We start from the raw sequence: 26,055 nt of genomic DNA, 5'->3' as shown, positions 1-26,055 counted from the left end.
ATATATTCTTAAGGCCTCGACGACAATTTCCAAAGAAAGCGAAACAGATTAGTAGTGGTAATAGGACCGAGTGGAGTCTAATTCGGTCTGTAATGTGAGTGATTAACAAAATCGCACGACTGCGAAGCGGGAGTACGATTTGTTGATTACGAGAATGGTTACAGACAGAATCGGAAGACAAGAAGTGAAAACAAAAATTTTAGAGAAATGTCTTTAAATATTGAAGAGGAAAAACAAGTCATTACTGAGAAAGGTAGTTCAACGCAAGACGTGATCTGAATCTAAAGGCAAACATGAATAAAGCACGTGATAGAATGGCGAGTTTCATTAAGTGATGTTGAATGACAGTTGACAGCTTGTCACAGAATCATCACGTATGAGAAAGGAAGTTGTTCTAAAATAGAGAAGTTAAACGTGACTTTAACGGCAAATAGTATTGCAAAAGGCGACCATGAAACGTTTCTCCGTCTGCTTTCAGCTTTTCGCACTTTGAAACGAAAAAAATTCACACAAGCCACGAACATGATCAGTATTCTTTTCTAATTTTACTCAAGATATTTTGGAGGATTACAGCAAATATGATATCTCCGTCGCTGTAAACGTCTTAAACGACCGCATACGCTCATCAACCTTCTGTGCTTCGGCGAGGACTATTCCAATGTAAACATCGCCGAGGGACAAATTTCAGTCCCCGCGGTAAAACCAAAGTGCAGGTGATATGACTATCAAAGAAGAACAAAAAGACGAAAGAGTGAAAAAGAATAAATATCGGTTTCGACGAACTGTATCCCTGAATTTGTTTTAAGCAAACGATAATTTCCCTTTTGTTAACCAATCTTTGACCTGGAGCAGTTTCCAGAGAACTACCTATATTCTTAATAAGCAAACAAAGCTGTTTACTAACAAATAACTTTCATTAACTTTCATTAACTGTCTTTAGCCAAACTTCTTTTACTGAGTTGGATTTAGTTTTTTATGAGGAACAGATCCAAAAGATTTTTCCCATAGTAAAAACCCCTTTCCTTACTCGCTTATTAACTTTTTTCCTGTCTTTCATTCATCGTTGCGGTCACGTTCGCCAACAGCTCTAAACGCTATATTTTTTAAGTAAACGCGGTGATGATTTTGCATAGATATTATCATTGTTCTAAATTGCATACGTTAGCTTCTCTAGAAATTTAAGAATATCGACAGATGTAACAAAAAGCGAGGAATGTGTGTCAAGTTATGTATATTTTTTCTTTCTTTGTGTACGAAAACGGCCTGGTAATTGAGGGACGGGAAACGGGGAGAAAAGGAAGTTAAAATGAAAGCTGGCTGTTTTCTTCCCCTGCGAGGCGTGATCTGAATTAAAAAGGCAACAAAACCTAAGCAAATGACTGGAAAGCAAATACTGAAAAAGCGTTATTTGTTGAATAACGTTTGACAGCTGGCTCCATGTGATGACGGCCTATAATTAGTGAAGGAAAATGTTCCAAGATGTAGTACGCAGTATTTTAAAGGATTATAGAAAAACCAAGAGATTCTTTTGAGAAAAACCAAGTAAACTGAAAAATTTAACTTAACTGTTTTCCATTGCCATAAACGACCGCATAAACACACTTATGCTCAGGTGAGGTCACTTATTCAAGGTGTAAATATTACTGAACGACAAAAATATTGAAAATAATTGTTATATAAACATTAGAACCAGAAATCCTGAAGCGAAAGTTCAAACAATTGTTGGGGCGTTTTAAGTAAACTAGCTTGCATGAGCAAACTGGGGGAAAGGTACCAAGAATTTTGGTTCACAGAAGCTTCTTTTTTAATTAATTACGCGTTTCCGCTACAACGTTTACAGTATTCCCTTTCTGATTAACTCCAACTCTAAAGCTTCTTCTTCAATTTTCTTACACGTTGCCGCTACAACGTTTACAGTATTCCCCTTCTGATTAACTCCAACTCTAAGGCTTCTTCTTCAATTTATCACACGTTGCCGCTACAACGTTTACAGTATTCCCCTTCTGATTAACTCCAACGCCAAGCTTTTCTTTGATTTATTTCACGTTGCCGCTACAACGTTTACAGTATTCCCTTTCTGATTAACTCCAACGCCAAGCTTTTCTTTGATTTATTTCACGTTACCGCTACAACGTTTACAGTATTCCCTTTCTGATTAACTCCAATTCTAAAGCTTCTTCTTTAATTTATTACACGTTGCCGCTACAACGTTTACAGTATTCCCCTTCTGATTAACTCCAACTCTAAAGCTTCTTCTTCAATTTATCACACGTTGCTGCTACAACGTTTACAGTATTCCCCTTCTGATTAACTCCAACGCCAAGCTTTTCTTTGATTTATTTCACGTTGCCGCTACAACGTTTACAGTATTTTTTCCCTTTCTGATTAACTCCAACGCCAAGCTTTTCTTTGATTTATTTCACGTTACCGCTACAACGTTTACAGTATTCCCTTTCTGATTAACTCCAACTCTAAAGCTTCTTCTTTAATTTATTACACGTTGCCGCTACAACGTTTACAGTATTCCCCTTCTGATTAACTCCAACTCTAAAGCTTCTTCTTCAATTTATCACACGTTGCCGCTACAACGTTTACAGTATTCCCCTTCTGATTAACTCCAACGCCAAGCTTTTCTTTGATTTATTACACGTTGCCGCTACAACGTTTACAGTATTCCCCTTCTGATTAACTCCAACTCTAAAGCTTCTTCTTTAGTTTATTACGCGTTGCCGCAACAACGTTTACAGTATTTCCCTTCTGATTAACTCAACTCTAACTTCTTACGCTTTGTTGAGGGGCTAACGCTCGAAATATGAGTTTTAGAAACTCTTTCCGGTAGCTGATTTACACAATTTTCATTATATCTCATTTGCTTGTGTTTTCTTAACCTTGGAGTTGATACCTCAACGGTTTTAATCTTTGAAAAAATTTTCTCTACCTATAATAAGTAAACATATAGTTAAATTTGAATAAGACAATGTCGCAAATTAATGACATTCCAATTTGCGAGAGCAACTAAAGCTGACGTGTGTTTTAAGGAGATCCCACATTATCTCAATAACGTCTAGTGTCACTTTGCACGAACAGTTGGAAATACATACCGGCTGTCTTTTTTCGGGTGCCATGTCAAAATTTTAGAAGCAACAAAGCGAGGCTCTTCTAAAAGGGATTGCAGAACAATTTTAACAAGTCAGAAAAAAATGACCCGTGTTGTAAAATGTGAAAGGTTTACTGTCATTAAACAGTAAATCAGTTGATGGATGGGTCAGACCGCACCAATTACGTCGTAAGTGTAGTTATTAGGGAGCTTAAGCATCAAAGGCAGACGCGGACGGTAGCTGGAAGTTGAAAGTTCTTATTCCCGGTGATAAATACATCTTTTTGGTCTGTACAATTTGGTACAAAGTTCAAAAATGAATACCTTGTGGTTGATGAATTAGCGTCAAATCGCGCCAGATTTAGTTTTATTCTTTCTCCGGTTGCCACCTGCACCTAAAAAACGTCTCTGCTCAAATTCTCTATAAGTAGGGAGAAAGAACTGGAGGGCACGTTCGGCCACATTAATCCTCAGATAAACCCAAACGGTATGCAGAAGACTGGGGAGGAAACGATAGCTAAGCAGCTTCGCCTGTAGAAAAGCAACTGATGAGATTCTTAAGACATAGACGATAACTACCACTGAAGATAAAACAGATGCAAGGGTTTACAGCACAGTACGAGTACGCCAGAAGAAAGGAAATAGTTTTAAAGTATTGCATGCCAGAAGATGACCTCATAGCCATTTTTGATGAATAAAAGAACAGCACGACGCAGATGCTGAATGGCAACCAGCATACGGCGAACACCAAGACAATGGCAACGGACATATTAAGAACATTTCTTTCTTTCTTCAAACGCCTTTCTCTTGCATTAGCTGATTGCTTCCCTGGAATCTTCTGCGATTTAATTTTTAAGGAAATGACAAAATAAAGTATGGCAATCAAAACCAAAGGGACATGTATGATAAAAACGATCAATCCCAGTAAGTAGGTTTGCAGCGACAGGGACTCTCCAAATGTGTCATTCCACTGCCACCTACAAAACAGCCCTTCTGGATGCTCGACAACTTTCAGGGCGATCAAATATGGGCAATGGGCTGCCAAGGCGACCATCCAAATGACGAGAATGAAGTACCGGCACTGCTTTGAACTGATCAGTGGGGAACGAAGAGGAAATACTACAGCCCCAAATCGATCCACTGCGATCAACAACAAGTTCTGAACTGACGCTAGAGTTGAGACATCTGCAGCGAGGAGACTCAGTTTACACGTCGCTTGGCCAAGGGGACCGCTAAGCAGCCAGTAGCCGGCTGTGTTTAACTTTACAGAAAGTCGAGGAAAGGAGAAAATCGCAAACAACAGATCGGAGATTGCCATGTTTACAATAAAAATGTTGATTGGTGTTCTCAGAGTTTTCGTCCTATAGACAATTATTCCAATGAAGGAATTCGCAGCCAGCGACACAACAAATAGCAGACAGTAGGCGAAGGTTTCACCAATTCTTCTCGCTGTGGGGTTGAAGCAGCTCGACATGGACTGTGTTCCGTTCGTCATTGCTGTCACGTTTGCAGACATTTTTTGATACCGAGAGATCAGGTTTTTCTTCAGCCAACAGCCCTGCGGTGGGTACTTAAACTCTACTGGATGAAAACACAACCTATCCATCTTATATAAATCAAACTTTCACATGTTTAATTAATGAACATGCCCAGGAAAATTATATAATTCTTTCTAACCTTTTGGTATGATTGGTAAATGGTGAAAACAACAATTTTTTAGAGAAATGTATTTACATATAAAAGAGGAAAAACAAGTCGTTTCTAAGGAAGGTCGTTCAACCAAAGGCGTGACGTAAATCTAAAGGCAGACATGAATGAAGCACATGATAGAATGGCGAGTACCGAAATAGAATAATTTAGTGATATTGAATGACAGTTGACAGCTTGTCTCAGAATCATCACGTATGAGGAAAGAAGTTGTTCTAAAATAGAGGAGTTAAGCGCGACGTGAACGGGAAAAATATTATTGCAAAAGGCGACTATGCAACGTTTTCCTGTCCGTTTCCCGCTTTTGCTCTTTGAAACGAAAAAAATTCCCATAAGCAGTGAAACAGATCAGTATTCTTTTTTAATTTCACTAAAGATATTTTGGAGGATTACAGGAAATATAATATCTCCGTTGCTATAAACGACCGCATACACTCATTAACCTTCTGTGCTTCGACGAGGTCACTTATTCAAAATGTAGACATCGCCGAGAGACAAATTTCAGTCCCCGCGGTAAAACCAAAGTGCAGGTGATATGACTATCAAAGAAGAACAAAAAGACGAAAGAGTGAAAAAGAATAAATATCGGTTTCGATGAACTGTATCCCTGAATTTGTTTTAAGCAAACGAGGATTTCCCTTTCTCTAACCAATCTTTGGTTCTGAGCATTTCTCAGGAGGCTACCTATATTCTCAATAAACAAAACAAAGCTGATAAATAACAAATGACTTTCATTGACTTTCTTTACCCAAACTTCTTTTACTGAGTTGAATCTAGTTTTCCATGAGGAACACATTTAAATCGTAAATACTCCTTTCCTTCCTCGCTTATTAACTTTTTTCCTGTCTTAATTTTGTATTTTTTATTTTATTTTATAAAAGCTGTAAGCAACGTTGAATCCGATTCTCTTTCCCTCAGTAACTGGATTTAAGCAGCTCGGTACCTGTGTTCCATTCATCGTTGCGGTCACATTTGTCGACATTCAGCCAACAGCTCTGAAGGCTATCTTTTTTTTAATTGAACGCAGTGATGATTTTCATAGATATTATTGTTGTTCTTAATTGCATACGTTAGCTTCTCCAGAAATTCAAGACTATCGACAGATGTACGATGAACCTTCATTTTGATTAGCAAAAGTATCTGCAATTACAGTTATTTGAGATTAAATAGTTGGGAAAGATCTCATTTGGATAATTGCACTTCAACGGCATAAATAACATCATGCCAGAAAGGTCGATTAAAGTTTACCCGAAGGACGCCCCTTGGATGACAATAAAACTCAAGGAGTTGATTCGTTTGCGTCAAAATGCATTTCATTCCAACAAGAAGGGTCCAGTTTTCAGATTCTACCGCAATGCTGTCAATAGAGAAAGGAAACTATGCAAAGCCGCCTACTATACTTCAAAAGTGCAAGATCTCAAAGGTGTGAATCCCCGTCAGTGGTGGAAAGAGATAAATAAACTGAGTGGATCCAAAAAACAAAACCCCAATTTACTGTCCTCCCTCGATGTACAGCAATTCACCAACATGTCCCCCCAAGAAATCGCCAGTACAATAAATGAAGCTCTTCTAGAACCGCTCCAGTCTTATCAGCCTATCAACTGTGAGAACACGTCTGTTCTCCTTCCTACAGGAGAAGGCGCCGAATTCCCTAAAATATCAACACATCGAGTGTACATTAATCTGAAACGCCTCAACAAACACAAAGCTCCTGGCCCGGACGGCATACCTAATTGGGTTCTAAAGGAATACGCCGAAATTTTAGCACAGCCCATAACGGACATTTTGAACACTTCCTACAAAGAACAAAAATTGCCGTCAGTTTGGAAATTGGCGGATATAACACCCCTCCCAAAGGTAAAACAAGTGACTGATCCCAAGAAGGAGCTAAGGCCAATTTCACTTACACCTGCGTTATCAAAACTTGCTGAGGATTTTATAGTTTCTGACTTCATCAAACCGGCCGTGGAAAAAGTAGCGGACCCAAATCAGTTCGGAACGGTATCTGGATCATCCACTGTACTGGCACTCATAAGCATGATACACAATTGGCTTGAAGCAACAGACGGAAACGGAGCGTCAGTTCGGGTCCTTCTTTTTGATTACCGAAAGGCCTTTGACCTAATAGATCAGTCCATCCTAATATCAAAACTGAATCAACTGGACATTCCGAAGAGCGTTATTAACTGGATAGTTGACTTCCTTTCAAATAGGTCTCAGAGAGTTAAACTTGGCAATGACTGTTTCTCTGAGTGGAGCAAAGTGCCTGCCGGAGTACCACAGGGAACTAAACTGGGCCCCTGGCTTTTCCTTTTAATGATAAACGATTTGTCAGTTTCGCTCGACAATTTTAATCTGTGGAAATACGTTGACGATACGACGGTATCAGAAACCGTCCCGAAAGGAAAGATTAGTCACGCACAAAGTGCAGTTGACCAAGTACAGTCCTGGTCTGAGGAAAATCTATTTCAATTGAATTGCGCAAAAACCAAAGAACTGTTGATCAGCTTTAGCCCTCAATACCCCCAATTTCCAAAAACCAACGTGGACGGGGAACTAATTGAATCTGTGTGGTGTGTTAAACTTCTTGGACTCAATATTAATTCAACTCTAACTTGGAACAACCATATTACAGAAATAATAAAGAAATCCAACTCAAAACACTATTTTTTGATTCAACTTAAGCGGGCTAAAGTACCTACAATCGATCTTGTAGCAATCTATTGCGCAACCATCAGGTCCTGCCTAGACTACGCCTGCCCAGTGTTCCACCATGCACTTCCGAAATATCTACAAGTCGATCTGGAGAGAGTGCAGAAAAGAGCCCTCGCATGCATCTTCCCTGGAGCATCATACAAAGAAGCCCTCGATCAAGCAAACATCCCAAGCTTGAGAACCCACCAAGAACAGTTGATATCGACACTTTTCCGATCAGTTTTAGAAAACAAAAACAAGCTAGTGAGCTAACATGCAAGAGCTCGGGGCTCAAACTACAAAAAAGCATCTGAGTCAATCAGAGAGAAATAAACTAAAGAGATTCTTAAGGCCTCGACGATAATTTCCATAGAAAGCGAAACAGATTAGTAATGGTGAAGGACCGAGTGAAGTCCAATTCGGTCTGTAATCATACGAGTGATTAACTAAATCGAACGACAGCGAAGCGGGAGTCTGATTTGTTAATCACGAGTATGATGACAGACAGAATTGGAAGACAAGAAGTGAAAACAACAATTTTTAGAGAAATGTATTTACATATAAAAAAGGAAAAAGAAGTCATTTCTAAGGAAGGTAGTTCAACGCAAGGCGTGATCTGAATCTAAAGGCAAACATGAATAAAGCACGTGATAGAATGGTGAGTACCGAAATAGAATAATTTAGTGATATTGAATGACAGTTGACAGCTTGTCTCAGGATCATCACGTATGAGAAAGCTAGTTGTTCTAAAATAGAGAAGTTAAGCGTGTGTGAAAATCAAACTCCATACAAAGAGAAGTAACTTCTCCTCCGTAGACATTAAGACATCACCTGGATGTACATTTCATTTTCCCACTGCTCAGACAACTGTGGTAACAAAACGAAAACTCTAAGTTACTGTAAAATACTTCGTTTTTTTTTCTTTCCTTTACATCACATTTTAATTCTCAGTGTGTTACATTTTAGTCAAAAGACTCTTATTTTGAAGTATAGTCTTTAATATTTGTACCCAGAATAAATACATAAAACAACTGTTTAAACAACGGTTTAACGTTGCATAAAGTTTCTTGAGTTCAACAAGTTTTTCCGTTTTAAAAAATTAAGCTTTTACCTGACTTCTTATCTTCCTCTGATTTTGGACATGCAGCTGAAGGCAAATAATTGATCAGTTTCTAGCGAGACCAATGAACGTCTTTATCATCGTAGTTTTTAAAAACATCACGCTAACAATTGACAAAGTTCTTCTTTGTTATTCAACTGAGAACTTTTACTAAATAGATTTTTTTCGCTGCCAAGCTGACTTTCCTTAACTTCTGATTAAAACGGTCAGTACGAAATTTATCCTTACTTGCGACTGGATAGCATTTTATAGTGCGGGGCTAAAGCTACGGCGGTGCAACTTGATAAGCCCTGGGCGCCATAGAGAAGCAATTGAGGAGATTTTTAAGACCCTGGCGGTAATGTCCAATGAATATAAAACAGATGCAAGGGCTTACAGCACAGTATGAGTACATCAAAAATCGGACAATCTCCGCGAAATATCGAAATCCACAAGACCATATCACTGTTTTATCTGATGAATAGAAGTACACAAACCACCAGATACTGAGTGGCAGCCAGCCCATTGTAAACGCTGACACGATAGCAATGGAGATCTCTAGAACGATTTTCTCTCTCTTTAAACGTTGTCCTCTTCTGCTGACTGATTGTTCGCCCGCAGTTTTCTGAGATTTTATTGTTAAAGCGATGGTAAGGTAAAGTATGGTGATCAAAACTAATGGGACATAAAAGACGACAGCAGCGTACATTCCAGCCCGTCTGCATACTCCAAAACCATAAAGAAGAACAGAATCGGGCACCTGACGACCATGGCAATGATCCAAGTAGCGAGAATGAAGAAGCGGCACTGGTTTGAACTGATCAGTGGGGAACTGAGGGGAAAAAACTACAGTTTCAAATCGATTGACTGCCATAAGAACCAGACTCTGAGATGAAACAAGAATGGAGACTTCTATTGAGAAGGAGACCAGCTTACGCAATGCTTGGCCGAGAGGACCTCTGACCAACTAGGAGCCGCTAATGAATAGTGAAGCTACATCACGAGGAAGCATGGAAATCGCATACACCAGATCTGACATGGCCGTGTTTGCAATAAAATAGTTGACTGGCTTTTTCAGGGATTTCGTCTTGTAGACAGTTATTCCAATAAAGATATTTCCAACCAGTGAAACTAGAAATACTGGAAAAAATGCAGCAATGTAAGCGATCTTTAGTGCTTCGTAATTGAAGCAGGACGATATGGTCTGTGTTCCATTTACCACTGTAGTCTCATTTACCGACATTCTTGGAACTGAGATACCAGTTCTTCTTCAGAGCAGTTTTCAGGAGGCTATCTATATTCTCAATAAAGAAAACAAAGCTGATTACTAATAAAAAACTCAATGTACTTTCTGTAGCTAAACTTATTTTACATAGTTGGAATTGTTTTCCATGAGGAACGAATCCAAAAGATTTTTTCTAGCGAAAACACTTTTTCCTTACTCACTTATTAATTTTTTTTCCTGTCTTTATTTTGTATGTTTTTTCTTTTGAAAATGTGCTGGTGTAAAGCCTTTACTGTATTTGAGTTTTTGCGTTACAATGCCACCATGCCTAGAGCACCAAATAAAGACTGTGTACATAGTTATTGTCGCATGTAGCCTCTCTACAACTCTCTAAATACATATTCACAATCTACTGTAAAAGATGTACTCCATAAACGTGAGAGTTATTATTACCACCTGCATAAAAATACTTGGTAGTAAGACGCTCAGTGGTGAAATCAGTTTTAGAGAATTATATATTGACATACAAAAGAAACGGAATGAATCTTTGTGTCCATCGTATCAAGAAATGGCCCATTGTTCCGGGTCAACTTTCCAAACAAAAGTCCTGAGTAATTGGTAGTCCTGAGGGACTTTGGCCGAAGGGAGGCGGAAAAGCTCGTAACAGATCGAGAAAATTATCGGAGTGACAATTTTGCTGCACTGGGGGAGTGGGTAGTGTAAATATGCACCAGTAAAATCAATCTCCTTCGGTGTACCCAGGGGTAGACTTGACCCTCGTTTAGCGCATCGAGCCAAAGGTTCGCAAAGTAGGCGATTAAAGACCTTTCTGGCGCACAGCTGTTTTCAAACGAGGCGCTCATCATTTTTAGAACCAGCATGTTTACCTAACACGAGGATCCTTCTTTGCAAAAGCGCCGAATTCGTGTAACCATGTTGATGATACAAGATATAATGATCAAAGGAATGATTTCTAGTTTTTGCGAGAGCATGTATTTGAGTTATTTTCGTTTTCAATCAAACGCGTGGCAAGATGAGGGTGTGATATTTTTTCTCTCACAAGTCTCACAGTGAAGAAGGTGCGAGTTTTTTTTATTTATCTTTTGCAAAAAAAGCAGGTCCTGCTTAAAAGTAAGTCTCTGTCATTAAAAACTATCAGAGTTTTATAGCGGACACTTATGACAGTTGCTTAGCACGGTTTCTAAAATGAGTTGATCGAAAATATTTCACTCAGTCTCTGAAAAGTATCATGCGTTATCCATTGCCCAAAACCGTGGGCAAAAAAAAAATAGTAGAGAAAAGTGTTTCCCCTACCTTATCTATGTAGCGTGACTGAATCTCTTGTGAGTTTTGGTGAAGATTCGTTCAAAAGGTAAAGCCACTAAGTACAACAGTGAACGACCACATTTGGGGGAAAATGATGATATTTTTCTCAAGACACAGATCCAGGAGTTATGCCCGACAAAACAACAGAAGGTGTGAGTCGGATACCTTCAAAAACGTGAGTCTCGAAACTTTTTATCCGATCTGGAACTTAATCCCGTTAAGATTTGTGATGACTTTCAAAGTCACGTTCTCTCTGCTTTTTCTTTCAGCACCGGAGCCTTGTAATAGTCGGAGATCTCTGTAAAAAGGTAAACAGAGGAGCTTAGAGTTGTGAGCCACAAAAATCTATGTATTTAATATTGCTTTCGCTGGAAATTGTATCAAAGATAATTCGATATATCGTAGAAACAAACACTAAAGCAGTCTCGCACCTCTTCCTGTCATCGATTTCCTCGCGATAATCTGAACAAAGTGACGGTAATAGTTTGGTATTGTATGGCTAAAATTGCTGATTTCTGGACCTTTATTTTCCATCCGCCGCAAGTGTAAAATTTTCTGTCCCGACAGTATTTTTTTTTCTTCTTGCAAGACTGGTTTTGGCAGAAAGCCATTAGTGCTGGTGAATCTGTTTGACGGTCAGTGTGTCTTGTACGTCAATTAGAGGCTGTGTACATTTTGTGGCCTTTCTGATACTTAAAATTACACAAAATTCTTGATGTATTCATGAATAACCACAATATAAATGGCAGTTTTTTTAATGACATGTTCCGGCCTTTCGGTGTAGGGAAAAGCTAAAAGTCGCATTATGGAAAGCTGTGTGTGTCCTCTCTTGGGCTCAAAAAGTGTAATAATAATTAGAATGTACACAGACAAAATGGGCTGTCTTCCTTTCGTTTTTATTATTCGGTTCACCAAATACTGGAAAAGTGAAGAGGCATCGAGCATTGGAACTTAGCCATCGGATTTGGAATCAGATAGGAATCCAATTTGTAAAGGTTAAAATTTATTTCAAATAGTAAAGTCTTCTGTCAACTTCTTTCAACTCCAATGGAAAAACTGAAAGAGACCTCAAGCTCAGGTGCCAGCCATGAAACCTTTGTGCTGTGAGTCAACAACTTGCTAACTGTGAGGAACCGATTAAATATTTTTGAGGCACTATATACTCCTGCCCTGACCTATCTCGACTTGCCACCTCCCCGTATAATTTTTCATACATGATTGGTCACAAATAAAAAGCACTTTGTGACCACTCATGTGTTACAAATCAGAATACGTCATGATCATGTTAAAAATCTTGTTTTTATTTCTTTTTTAAGTAGACTTATAACATAGCGAGTAACGAAACCAATCTCTGGACTTTGTTACATGCCATGCAAACGGCCCAGTCAAATGTTTTATAAATAAAAGCAGATGATAATATTTACCTTACAATCATTAGCAAATGAAACAGATTTTTGATGGAGGTTATCTAGAACTTAATCCCTTTGTGGGCGTGAATAATTTAAGGTAATAGCTTGGGAATCAAACAAAGGTGCAATTTGATTAAGCGCCTGACCAACAGAGAAGCAACTGAAGAGATTTTTAAGACCTTGACGATAGTTTCCACTGAAAATGAAACAAATGTAAGGATTGACAGCACAGTTTGATCGCCTCAGAAATACAGCAATAACTCCAAAGAATTGAAAGCCACACGATGATATTGTTCTGTCTGAAGAATAGAGGAACAACAGCCACCAGATGCTGAATGGCACCCAACATACTGCGAACACCAACACAATTGCAATGCACATCTTCAGAACATTTCTTTCTCTCTTTAAACGTTGTTCTCTAACGTTTACCGATTGCAAACCTATAATCTTATTGGCTTTCATTTTGAAAGCAATTATAAGGTACAAAATGCTAATAAAAACCAAAGGAAAATACAGATATAAAATAGTCATCGCGACAGGAAAGGTTTCTTTGAGCGAAGACTCTTCAACTGCCGCTTTCCACCGTCTCACGCACGCCAACCCCTCTGGCTGCTCCACAACTTTCCAAGTAAACAGGGATGGGCAGAAGACAACCATAGCAATGATCCAAGTGGCGAGAATGAAGAACCGACAGCGCTTTGAACTAATCAGTGGGGAACGAAGGGGAAATACCACAGCTCTAAATCGATCTACTGCTATTATAACGAGACTCTGAATGGACACAGCACTTGACACATCAACTAAATAACCAGATAGCTTACACAATGCTTGGCCAAGAGGACCATCGATCAGCCAGGTGTTGGTATTCAACTGAACTAAAACCTGAGGAATCAGGAAAATAGGAAACAGCAGATCAGATATGGCCATGTTTGCAATAAAGTAGTTGACAGGATTTCTCAGACTTCGGGTTTTGTACACAATAACTCCAATCAAGGCGTTTCCAGTCAGCGAAACAGCAAATAGCAGACAGTAAGCAAAAGTGTAACCAATTCTTTCTACTGAGAGGTTGAAGCAGCTCGACATAGACTGTGTTTCAGTCGTCATTACCGCCACGTTTGCCGACATTCTCACAACAAAGAGATAAGTTTCTTCTTCAGCCAGCAATTCTGTGACTCTGAAGATTAACTACCTACGCTCTATTAACATAAAACACACACACAGCTGATTATTTACATATATAATAACATTGCATATCCGGACCTGGTTATCTACATGGTAATCAACTTTATGAAGCACCTCCAGACCTTAATTAATTTTACTCTTAATTCCCACTCTGTATCCAAAACTTCCCGAGATTAAAAAACTGCGTTATCATTCATATCGATATTTCCCCGGAATGGTATGGTTAAGAACATTCTATAACTGGTATTATAATGTTAAATTATAAAAATAATAAGAAAAAACCAATATACTCGATATCAGTGATAAAACAGTTTTGAGAAATACGTCTTCGTAGGTTTAGGAAATACGTAAATTATTGTCTCTCGACGCTTGTAACAGTTACCATTAATAACTTTTAGGTGAAAACGAATGCATTTGACTTCTGTCCGATTTACCTTTGGATTAAGGGGCTGCCATCTCTACCAAATGCAAACTAGTCAAACGGATCCTGATCTGTAACGGGAAAATATGCTATTGAGTCTAATGTTCAAACCCAAACTTAGCTGCCCACGATGTGACCAGAGTGAAAAAAAAAGCTCACTTTTTTCCTCTGATGTGAGAAATCAGCTGGCTGACCGAAAGGAACCACTTAATTACGTTCAAGGTGTAGATTGGTCTTGCCTTCACCAATCTATACTCGCCACCACCCCGACTAAGATCGAGCAAGTCTACTGAAGACGATCGTGGCCTCTAACTGCAGAGCTAAAAGTAACATTTGTAAGCGGTGAGAAAGCTTTTTGGTTAAAATGCGTTTGATTTGATATTACTTTACATCCAGAGAATTGAGAGACTTTTTCTCTGTCATTCAAATTTAGCTCTTTAGCTGTAGTTGTTAATTTTCAAGTTTCATTGCCAAAGTGAACGTTTTGTTGGTATATTAACACGACTCTCTCACTCGATGACTCTCTGTCTGGTTCACAGCCTGCACCTGCTGTTTTGATGACGGTCTATGAATACAATGTGAATTAAACCCGTTTTTGTTTTTTAGTGATGGCTATTGTGGCAAGTAACCAATCACAAAACAGAACTTTGCACAAGTGACAAAGATCACCAATGTCACACACTGGTTGTAGTTCAAAGATTTTGCGTCCATTTACAAACCCAGTCTGAGTTAAATTATCACTTGGAAAAAACTCTGGCACAGGAGGAAAGATTTTCACAAAATCTCACCGTGTCACACGACGCGAATTGTCGCTGGGACTTGTACCCCTTGTTATGTCACCGTACACACGGAGCGGCCATTTTTCCTCTCAAAATTATTTCTGTTTGTTTGAGCCTTTTACTAGGGAACATCAACTCATTAACTGCCATCGAAGGGATCATATATCCTATTACTTTGCAAATCATTTGCAACCAATACTAAAGTTAAGAGAGCAAATCCGATTTTGAAAAGTTTGTTTACCTTGATATTCACCGGATAACCGACTTTCTGAAATGAAAAGAAAGTTTAAGGCAACTGGAGTTCTCGACGGCTTTGAGGCAGTTAATATTGAATCAAAAAATTGCAAGTAAGCTTTTAAATAGATTTCCTGTTCCATAGACGAGAAGAAAATTGATGCTTTTTTTCTGTCTTTATATTATTTACCATCGTGTTTCCATTCTGCATCGTCATCTTGAAAGGGAATACTACTTCAAACAATGATTAGGACGATTATGGTAATGTACAAACTCGACTCAGCTATTGATACACATTTTATTTCATCTCTTTTTGTCCAGTAAATTACATCATACTTGTCTTCAATGTGGTACGTTTGAACCAAGTTATTATATTATGTGATCAGATTAATACAGCTCACAAAAACAGTCGTTGCGCAAAAGTTCAAAGAACGGTTTGACCGTTGATCAAAGCATCTCTAGCGATAAGTTTATCTATGTATATTTTTGTATTAAGTGAGCTGACAAAGGAAGATAAGAATGCTTACAATTTGTGTGCAAATTTCAGTATTGTATAGAGGGAGTTCAGTATAACGTCTTTCTGATAATTTCTAAATGCCACTTTCAGCAATAAAACAATCAGTTTTTAACCAGAACTAGTCCTTATTTTGATCTATCATGTCTTAAAAAGACTTCAAGCGGACAATTCACACCATTCCTTTTAATCATGAATCACTAGATCAAAAAATTCATTATGGCTTTTTCAATAAGATGTTTCACTTTAGGCTCTCTAATTACCCTGTTGACTTTATCGTAGTCTGAAATGAAAATACTAATTAAGAAATTAATCCTTAAGAGAAATAGCGTCTTAGAACTCCGGGGGTCACACTACGGTGCATCTTGATCAACGTCAGGACCAAAAGAAGAGCAACTGACAGAGGAGATTCTTGAGACCCTGACGATAATTTCCACCAAAACATACACAGATCCAAGGGTTGATCGCGCAGTTCGACATAGCTAGAAATAAGGAAACAGACCAGAAGTAATAGAAGCCTCAAGATGATGTTATTGTTCGGTCTGAGTTGAAATTCATCATGAACCACACAATACTTAGGGGCAGCCAACACAATGCAAACCCCAACACGATGGTAACGGACAGTTTAAGAACATTTCGCTCTCTTTTCAAGCATTTTTCTCTTGTGTTAGTTGATTGCTCTCCTGGAATCCTCTGGGATTTGATTTTTAAAGCAATAAACGTATAGCTATGAAAACCACAGGGACAAAAATGATGGCAGCGTGCATCGCTAAAGAGTAGTTTTTGAAGGACGGGTACTCTCCGAATGCGTCATTCCAATCACACACGCCAGCTCCTCTGGAAACTTGACATTTCCAGGCGAACAGGTCTGGGCACCAGATAACCATAGCAATGATCCAAGTGGCGATAAGGAATTTATTATTCCACTATCATTTCATTTTCTAATAAAATAAATTTTAATTTTCAGTTTGCGCAATACTTCCTACGTAGTTCTAGGACCTTCAATGAATATCATGTCGATTGCCAAAGGCGTGCGTGAAAGAAACAACACAAGCGAAACAATTAATTGACAGAAGTATTCTTTGGAACATACAACAAAATCGGATTTACTTGAAAGTTTTTTAAAAAGTCAAGCCCAAAGTGTGAATTAAAAAAAATCAAAGTCTAGAACGCTCGGCGCACCCATTTTGTTGTTCCGCTTTCCTTCCGCATTATTCCCCTGTTCTACAGACGGCGTTCTGTTGCCCTAATATGGTATAATGGCGTAGTAGTGGAATAGTTTCTTGATGAATGTTATTAACCACTCGTGCGATCAAGATGGCTAGATAGTGGCCAAGAGCTTTGTTCGCGTTTTCGTGGGCCGAGACGAAGTCGAGGTCCACAAAGACGAAAACAGGACGAAGCTATTATCCATGCAGCCATCTTGACCGAACAAGCATGGTCAAAAACAAATGTATTATAAAACAAAAATATTTCGCTTTAATAAGAATCAATAATCAAGAATGACTTGTTTATTCTGAGTGCCGGGAAAGAAAGCTAACTGTCTTTGTTGCAAAATAAACCCATGAAATTCGTTTAGTACGTTTCCTTTGTTTTGACAGTCTTACAGAGTGTACAAAGTATCATTGTTTGTCAGCATTGCCAAGAGCTATTACCAAGTATTGCATAAAACCGAGTGGTAGCAAATAAGAACCCTTTCCTTATTGGAAAAAAAAACTTCCCACTAAGTGTAGAGTAAATACAAGGGTATGGAGCGAAATTTAATCGAGAGAGTTATCTACGAAGGCCCCAAGATAGGATACTTTTGTAGTCCACGGCTGATCCAAACCGAACTTGAATAGGCGAGGGTGAAAGGCAAAAGGCATCCGGTACATAATTAACATGAACTGCCTGATAGAAATAAACATTTCCATCACATGTTTTTCCCTTCTGACGCGCTGTTGTTTCACCATTGACCGATCGATTTTTTGCTTAGAGCCTTCTGGGAAATAAGTTGAAGGTGAAATCATAGCCATCGTCTATTGGAGGATATTATTATCATTCACAGGACATCGCGTGACTAAATTAACTTTATACAATAGTTCAAGATATAAATTGAACAAAACAACTTAGACGTGACGTATTTCCCTGACACCTTCGAGACTGCTGCGCTCCCGCTTATTATGTCTGGAAGACTTGTGGCAATTGCTGTGGATGCGAGCGAATACAGCGAAAAGGCATTTGACTGTGAGTATTAAAAAACACGTTTAAATCTATGTTCTACATGAAATCGTTACTGAATACGTTCCACGAGCTCAAAATGCGTTTGTAAATATTTAGGTCGAGTGGAAGCTTGCCGTGTTTACGATAAGTTGAATTGTTTTCAAGTCAAAGGATGCGCACTTGTCACGGCCAAAATAGTGCAGTCAATGTTTACCTTATGAATACCTTGTCTGAAGAGAATCTTTTGAAATTTAACTCACGGTTTTTACCTGAAGAGCGATAATGACACATTTGCGTGAGAATCTGCACGAACATGAATACATTAGCTTGCTTGTAGATTTTGTGACATCGGAAGAAACGTGCCAATTGACTTGATTCGATACAACAATTTTCTTTATATATTATAATACCCAGGGAGAAGTGAGAAGTCATACTGAGTGGGAGGGGGGAGGAGAAGGAGAGAGCTCCGAGGCCAAAACGAGCTGAGAGGAGAAGAAAGAAAGACTTGCTATCGCATCTGTTTACCCGCATTTATATCGACACACGACATGTTTTCATCACGCATCTTGCTTAGACGTTGTGTTAATTAACCAAACTTTGTGGTCTGAATTCTCAGTCGTTAAGCATTTTGCGCTGAGTACTTATGTCAACGAGATGGTATTATTGTTGCTTCCTATCCCTCAAGATCCCTCTGTTTTAGCAAAGCTTAGAGGTTTGTTTAGTTTCTTTTTTGTACGTCTTTGTTTATTCTGAACAGGGTTTATGATAAATGTTTATCATGATGGCGATCGACTGCTTGTGGTACACTCGCATGAACTGCAGCCCCCGGCTTTGCCTCGTAAGTAATATTTTTTGAACCTAGAGTGATACGTCGGGTGGAGGCGTCGAAGGAGAAGTGTTTGAAGACCAAATTGTAATCCCTCCATATAAAATTTGAAATTTATGTACTTGGAAGGCTGCTTTGCAGAAATTAAGGGTAATCCTTCGATTGTAGAGGCACTATTTTGTTGTATGGATTTCTGAGCAGGATCAAGATTGGACCAGAAAGGGTTTTAAGGGAGGCTTTGTACGCCCTCTGATGGATTCACATGAAAAAAGAAACGTGTTTAATTGTTTTCTTTGAAGATATGATGGCCACGGATGAATGGCGCCGTGAAGTTGTGAAACACGAAAATATTATAAAAGAACTGGAGAAGAAATACGAGAAGAAATGCAAAGACTTGAAGGTACTTTGTCGACTGGTGTTATTCAGAAAAAAATAAAATCAGAAATGTAAAAATCCTTTACTTCTGTTTCTGATCATAAAGAGATAAATCTCAATTTGCAACTGAGAGTACTGTAAATTTTCAAATAAGCTCCGCTCTCTGACAACCCCTCCTTTAATAATATTCTTTAATAATAAGGCTCATCCTCCGACAATCTCCTCTCTCTCTCTAAAAATGCCACCCCTCTCCAACAAATTCCCTCCTCTCTTTCTCTAATAAGCTCCCCTGTCTGACAACCCTCCTCTCTCTAATAAGTCCCATGCCTCTCTGAAAAAATTCTCTCCCTAATAAGCTCCTCTTGCTGAAAATCTCTCTCTTTGTCCCATAAGTCCACCTTTTTGACGATAAGCCCCCCCTTCTCTCTGAAAATTCCCCTACTCTCCAATAAAACCCCCTATCTGATAAGCTCCCTCTCCAATAAACTCCCTCTCTCACAAATTTTCTCCTCTCTCCAATGAGTCCCCACTGTAATCATTCCTCTGTTTTTAGTTGTCAGCAAAGATTGTTGTAGAAGCTGGCTCTCCTGGAGAGAATATCTGTAAGGTTGTCAAGAAGGAGGGGGCAACTTTTATCGTGATTGGCTGCCGTGGTGTGGGAACAGTTCGCCGCACCATATTAGGAAGTGTGAGTGATTATGTCGTTCACCATGCCCACGTACCAGTGATAGTGGTACCAAAGGAATAGGGCGAACAGCCGACTCGCAGTACCCCCCTAGAGTGAGTTCCAGATGCATTTTAAAGATAGAGGAGGTTCTCAGCCCATTTCATTTTACTCTTTGACTTTTGTAAATAAGTATACCGATCGTGCGAGAACAACAGTGTTTGGTATTGAATTAGTTTGGTCATTTAAGGCCTGACTGAATTCTCCAAACATAATGAAAACATACTATTCAATTATGAACCCAGCTAACAATTTTAACAAGTCCTTTGTCGTACAAGAGGTCTTAACATATATATCAAGAAGTGTTGGTCAAGGAACTGTGATTAAAATGTGTATATTTTTATCAGATATTCAGTAGAATACGTGTGGTTCAGTAAAAGATTTGTACTGTAAATTAAAACGCGTTCTTCAAATTAAAATTGGCTCTATTGTTTTGCTTTTGTCTGCACCGCGGTTTCAATTACAGATACATCCTCTATTACTCTGTGAAAATTGAGTTAAAATCAAATGGTGTTGGTATTAAACTGAACTAAAACCTGAGGAATCAGGAAAATAGGAAACAGCAGATCAGATATGGCCATGTTTGCAATAAAATAGTTGACGGGATTTCTCAGACTTCGGGTTCTGTACACAATAATTCCAATCAAGGCATTTCCAGTCAGCGAAACAGTAAATAGCAGACAGTCAATCTAAGAAATCCGAAGGGGTAAAAAATTTAGAACACAGCAATTCTCTAACCCTCCTCTCCCATAAATAAAATGCCCGTCAAAGACATGCAAGTTCTCATGCGCGCTGTCACGCGTCATGCATTTGAGTGAACACATTGGCTGGTAAGTCGTAAAGAGTAAATACACCTGATTTCAGTGAATATCATTCGTCGTTCAACTATCAACGGTAACAACATGGCGAGTTCTGAAGCAAGAGTTGTGTGTATAGCAGTAGATGGAAGCGAGCATAGCGAGAAAGCGTTTAACTGTAAGTTCCCTAACTAAATTGATTAGATACAGTTGCTCAGGTACACTGAATAATGATATCGTAGTCACCCGAAATATCGGGAGATCTTAGAGGTGGTTCGCTTTCAAAGGATTTTTATTGGTAACGCCTCTTTAGACTTATTATTTTCGAATAGCGCAAATAGGACGGTAAAAAATTACTGTTTCGATCGAAAGATTCTCTATTGTATCATCTGTATTGGTAAGCGAACGTCAGTTTATTCCATAACCTTGGACGCGTGTGATCAATACTGTTTAAAAACAGCTGTTAACGCTATATTTTGACTAGACCGCATAAAACGAGCTCGAAAAATCAACAGCTCTTAAGGTAAATTAAGATGATCTAGAATTATGGAAAAAAATTGTCATCTAGCAAGTCCAGTTAATTTGCGTGTCCCTTATCACGCGTCGCTCCAGCCTAGATTATTACGGAAAACAGTCACGCTTGAATCGAAACTGGTATTCGTCAGTGTATTTATGGAGAATCATTTTGCCTGTCATTTCTGTCTCTTAACGATTTTAGCAGCATATTTACGGCTTGTAATCGCCCGAAGAGGTTGTTATAAAATGATGTCTACATTACATGTAGTGCAACGTGACAAAAATACCCCACCCTTGACAATCTCGTAAACCTCCTAGATCAAATTTGTAATTCCCCTCACTGTCAACCATACAATTCTTATAATGTTAGTTCAGAGAATTTAGTATGAGATCAACTAATTATCCCAAAATTGATATTTTTCTTTATTCGAATCATTTATCTGGTTGATATTGTATTGATATTGTAAGGAGAAATTCTGTCCTGGTCACTCATGTGAGTTAAAGGGTTAAATTCTGTCTGACGAGTGCTATGGAGGAAGGAATTGATGCTCCTTCTTGGAAATTTTAAAAACATTAGAAGCTTACAAATCAGGGGCTAAACATCAAGACCTGAACATTGACAGACCCACCCTAGCAGAGACTTGCCATTACTAATGGTTCGATGGCAGCTGTGTGTGCAAAGCTTTGAGGTGGGGAGGATAGTTTTGGTCACTTTTGTCACCTTTCTCCTAAGGATCTTTCTTGGCAGACATCATGCATGTTTTTAGGCTAAATTCCATGGTTGGAAGCCAGCTATGCCACAACTCAGCTAATGGGCTTTGTCTTTGTTAGTGAAGTGTGGTTCACTGCTTAAAGCACAGGGTTGGGGAAGGGTTTTATTTGACAATGGACAGAGAGTTAATATTAGTTTTGGAGCAGGTATATCTTTTTAAGAATTGGTGGGATTTTTTTTGTATCTTACTAATAATTATACATCAGAGGCAATCATATGAAATCCAATTAGTATACGTCAATGAAAAAATATTTTTAAATCCTCCTCAAAATTGTCTCTGTAGAGATGATGTATCTATAGATAAGTGGGAGTCAGGGAATTTGGTTGGTGTCCTTAATAGACAAAATTAATACACCCTGCTTTCTTCATTAGAAATCTTACTTTTGGAAATTTGAAAGTGGTCATGATAATTGTGGGAGTATTAAAACCAACAAATTTAGTTTTTCCAAGTTCTCTTTTAATTGAGATATCCTCTTCTTCCTTCATCTAATGGGTACCAGTATCTTTGATTTACTGAGCTGTATATTTTTACACAACCATTATTGATGACCCAAACTTTGAAACAGAATTATTTAGCACTTTGAAGACAAAGTCATGTGTAGCATTTTTTTTTCTCGTTATTTTCCATTGTTTTCTGTTTGCAGGGTATAAAGATCAAATATACCGCAGTGGAGATCGCTTGGTTGTGGTCCACTCTCATGAACTACACCCACCTGCCTTGCCTCGTAAGTAGATCTTTCAAATATCTGAGGTCATCTTCCAATCATATTCTCTATAAACCACTGTACATATGGCTAAAAATATACCAAGATTTTAAACAATGATCGAGGCCTTCACAGTTAAACAGAGCAAATTCTATCCACATAGCTGTTAGGTACTACTGTTGTTAAGACATATTTTTCAGGCATTTTCATTGCTGTTATTGATTTATTCCTCATTTTTCTATTTCAACTGTCCCTCCAGCCATCCATTGAAGGCTTTATTATTGTTATAGTTACCATATTTATCTTTATTGTCATTTTAATTATTATTATTAGTAGCAGTAGCAGTAGCAGTAGCAGTAGCAGTAGCAGTAGCAGTAGCAGTAGCAGTAGCAGTAGCAGTAGCAGTAGCAGTGGCAGTGGCAGTGGCAGTAGCAGTAGCAGTAGCAGTAGCAGTAGCAGTAGCAGTAGAAGTAGAAGTAGAAGTAGAAGTAGTAGTAGTAGTGGTAATGGTATTAGGACTGAGTGAAGTCCAGTTTAGTCCGTAATCATATGAGTGATAACAAAATTGGATGACTGCACACACAGGAGTCTGATTTGTTTATCACAAGTATGATTACAGACAGTATTGGACTCCACAAAGTCTTATTACCAAAAAATCTTTAAAATTACAATTTTCGAAAAATTTCCAAAAATTGTGCTCAAAATTTGCCAAATATTTTCAAAAAATTTACAACAAATTTTTGAAATCTTACCATTTTTTGTTGAGTTAAGCTACAACTTTGAATGTGATTGGCTTATTGAACTGTTCAATAACAACTTGATAAGCGAATTGGCAGAAAATAGGATTTTTTAAACCAAGTGCAATGGAGGAAATTGTAATTTTTATGATTATTATCATTATTATATTATTATTATTGTTATTATTACTATTTAAGTAATTTTTTTGTGCGCATTCATCATGATGAGAACCACATGTCAAGTTGCATTTATTTAAAAACTTTCACTTCAAATACTTTTGCTATCTTCCTCAAAAGGGTTTTCCTGAGTATGCCTTACTCAATGTGAAAGATCAGAGTTAAATTTTAAAGATCCACGTGTGCCTTATTGACATGCAGCGCGCGCGTGTGCATCCACGGCTAATGGAAGCTATGGTTTTGTAGATTGTATCACGGTATTAGCCATACGTTTCCTCACCTTCCCATGCTCATTTGTCAAACCTAGATGCTATTGCTACAGAGGAATGGAAGAAGGAAGTCCTGAAACACGAACAGTACATCAAAGACTTGGAAGAAAATTTTAAAACAAAGTGTGAGGCAATGAAGGTATTTAGTTGGTATCACTCAGAACAGCGTGCACTTTTTTTATACTTAAGTGCAATGTATATACACTGTATACTTTCAATGCAGTTCGTCTGCCATGCTTTGAAAGCCCTTGATTTTCGCGTTTTAAACTAAACGCTTCATTCAGAAAATTTGTAGTATGCGCAAAAGAACTTTATAAAATAATTCAAATAGTACGCGCGCTCTGATTGGCCATAAAACCATTTTACATGAGCGTGCGTAAACACAGTTTTCGTTCCTCATTCATTAGTTATTTTATAAAAGAAATGTAAAATGGTTTTCGTGTTTACATAGCCTGATGTAAACACTTGGGAGGTTGGGAGATCACTCGATAAGCTGGAAACCACTCCGCTTCGCGTCGTGGTTTCCTACGCTTATCTCGTGTTCTCCCAACCTCCCGCGTGTTTACATCAGGCTATGTAAACACGGAAACCATTTTACATTTCTTCAATTGACTTGCTGCCTCCACACGTGTATCAAAAAAAAGTATATGCATAAGCGCCCCATCAACAGTAGCAAAGCCGCTAAAAATTAACCGAATATTTCCTGTGGACTAATACAAGAGGGATATTTCGTTTCGAGGAAACATCCTGCATGGAGGAATCCGTCCGCGTATGACTGCGTTTTTTAACTCTCTAGGCACTAGTACTGGCCAAGAGTTTCTCGCGCTTAAAGCTGGTAACGTGTTGTGTTTGTACCTAGTTAATAGTTTTCCAGCGCTTTTATCGTTCACCAGTCTTCTGTGCTCTTCACTGGTTGCACGTCATTCAACGCTTGTCAGTGATTATGAGTCAAAAGGTGGAATTTCTTCACCCGTTTTCCCGCGCTTTTTATTAGTTACGAGTCTTCCTCCGCCTGTCAACAAGTTGTATGTTTCCCGTGCTAAGCCGTGCTAGGCACTCACCGCGTGTTTTCCTTCCCTTTTCCTTGACTACAGTTTTCTTGTGCTTTTCAGTAGTTATACGTTCTAGAGTGTTAGACCCTGGGTTACGTGTTTTCCCGGATATTTTCCTGGTTACATGTCGTCCGTTGATTATTTTAAGAAATGCAAAAAGCTTATTATTTCTAAAAAACAATTGCAATAAAAAGCTATACTTTGCCAAAATTTTTAGGTTAAAACTCCCCATACCATGGTTATGTTGATTTTATATTCTCTAGGTTTCTGCCAAAATCATCATCCAAAGCGGACATCCGGGAGACCATGTTTGTAAAACTGCCCAAAAGGAAGGTGCTGCCTTTATAGTGGTTGGCAGCCGAGGGATGGGCACAATCCGTCGCACCATATTAGGAAGTGTCAGTGACTACATCATACATCATGCGCACGTGCCCGTGATACTGGTTCCTAAGGTGAAGAACTGATTTTACCCAACCTCTCCATTCACTGAAAAGAAGCATTTAAGATGAAGGAACAGTCAATAGTAGGATGAAAGAATGTAGCTTTTTTTACGATTGAATTCTCTTGAATTCTTTCGTTAGAAGTTGGTTGGGGATTCAAATAAACATTTTACTATTATGATAACCGTTTTCGTGTCTTGTTCTCCCCTTTGTTATGGAACAAGGACATCAACAGGATGTGTCTGTGTAGCCGGAAGATCTTAGGTTGGAATCCTCGCGTAAGTCGATTAAGAAAACTTCTCTCTGCTCAGCTGGCAGAGTACTTCACACCGAAAGTGCAAAGTCTAAGATCTGAATTCTCAAGAAGGTTGATCTAAACAATTTTTTTCGCTCAGCTGTTTGAGTATTTGATGGCAAAATTGCGAGATCTGGAGTTGTGAAACCTTTGGGAGGTTGACCCAAGTATGTTTTCTGCTTAGCTTGCAGAGCAAGACAAAATTAAGTGTTGTTGTGAGGCTGGATTCCCCATAGTCATTAACGCAAATTTATTTTGTGCTCAGCTCATAAAGTAACGAACAATTTTCTCGAAAAATTTTTTGGATATCGATAGTACAGGCGAAAATAGGAAATACAATCCCTGGTTGACATAGTCTACGTGTAGCCGTACCCTTCCCCCTTTAAGGTGAAACGTACCACCATGGGGGGGAGGGTACGGCTACGAGTAAGCTACACTTGACACAGTCCTCTGGTGGTTACAACCGACGACCAAAATGGTTC

The 26,055-nt window shown here is 38.6% G+C and overlaps 5 protein-coding genes across 7 annotated transcripts; 2 read left to right on the top strand and 3 right to left on the bottom strand.

Moving 5' to 3' along the window:
- Positions 1-3,609: 3,609 nt before the first annotated feature.
- Positions 3,610-4,638, bottom strand: LOC149040662 (RYamide receptor-like). The gene has a single exon (XM_089181614.1). The coding sequence runs from the start codon at positions 4,611-4,613 to the stop codon at positions 3,615-3,617; it is 999 nt and encodes a 332-aa protein (XP_089037740.1). The 5' UTR covers positions 4,614-4,638; the 3' UTR covers positions 3,610-3,614.
- A 4,245-nt stretch (positions 4,639-8,883) lies between these two features.
- On the bottom strand, positions 8,884-9,840 carry LOC149040661 (uncharacterized). Its single transcript, XM_089181583.1, has 2 exons — positions 9,595-9,840; positions 8,884-9,483 (listed from the first exon to the last, which is right to left on the bottom strand). The coding sequence occupies exons 1-2, from the start codon at positions 9,838-9,840 to the stop codon at positions 8,884-8,886; spliced, it is 846 nt and encodes a 281-aa protein (XP_089037709.1).
- A 2,698-nt stretch (positions 9,841-12,538) lies between these two features.
- On the bottom strand, positions 12,539-13,813 carry LOC149040660 (QRFP-like peptide receptor). The gene has a single exon (XM_089181720.1). It carries the CDS (start codon positions 13,680-13,682, stop codon positions 12,624-12,626), a length of 1,059 nt encoding a protein of 352 aa, XP_089037846.1. The 5' UTR covers positions 13,683-13,813; the 3' UTR covers positions 12,539-12,623.
- A 3,583-nt stretch (positions 13,814-17,396) lies between these two features.
- Positions 17,397-20,233, top strand: LOC113679651 (uncharacterized). Of its 3 annotated transcripts, none has more exons than XM_027196611.2 (4): positions 17,397-17,913; positions 18,647-18,727; positions 19,015-19,115; positions 19,644-20,233. In XM_027196611.2, the coding sequence occupies exons 1-4, from the start codon at positions 17,850-17,852 to the stop codon at positions 19,836-19,838; spliced, it is 441 nt and encodes a 146-aa protein (XP_027052412.2). In that variant the 5' UTR covers positions 17,397-17,849; the 3' UTR covers positions 19,839-20,233. The 3 variants fall into 3 exon arrangements, with proteins under 3 accessions (XP_027052412.2, XP_089038541.1, XP_089038540.1); XM_089182415.1 differs by lacking the exon at positions 18,647-18,727 and adding an exon at positions 18,304-18,601 and having other exon boundaries at positions 17,789-17,913; XM_089182414.1 differs by having other exon boundaries at positions 17,789-17,913; positions 18,304-18,727.
- Positions 20,234-20,599: 366 nt separating this feature from the next.
- Positions 20,600-25,462, top strand: LOC113679652 (uncharacterized). Its single transcript, XM_027196613.2, has 4 exons — positions 20,600-20,789; positions 22,544-22,624; positions 23,825-23,925; positions 25,102-25,462. The coding sequence occupies exons 1-4, from the start codon at positions 20,717-20,719 to the stop codon at positions 25,300-25,302; spliced, it is 456 nt and encodes a 151-aa protein (XP_027052414.2). The 5' UTR covers positions 20,600-20,716; the 3' UTR covers positions 25,303-25,462.
- The last annotated feature ends 593 nt before the right edge of the window (positions 25,463-26,055 follow it).

Source organism: Pocillopora damicornis, chromosome 9 (assembly GCF_964200805.1).
Source record: "Pocillopora damicornis chromosome 9, jaPocDami1.2, whole genome shotgun sequence".
In the NCBI taxonomy this organism is placed as follows: Eukaryota; Metazoa; Cnidaria; class Anthozoa; order Scleractinia; family Pocilloporidae; genus Pocillopora; species Pocillopora damicornis.
Note: the sequence above shows the minus strand (reverse complement) of the source record. Positions and strands in the feature narration are given on the sequence as shown.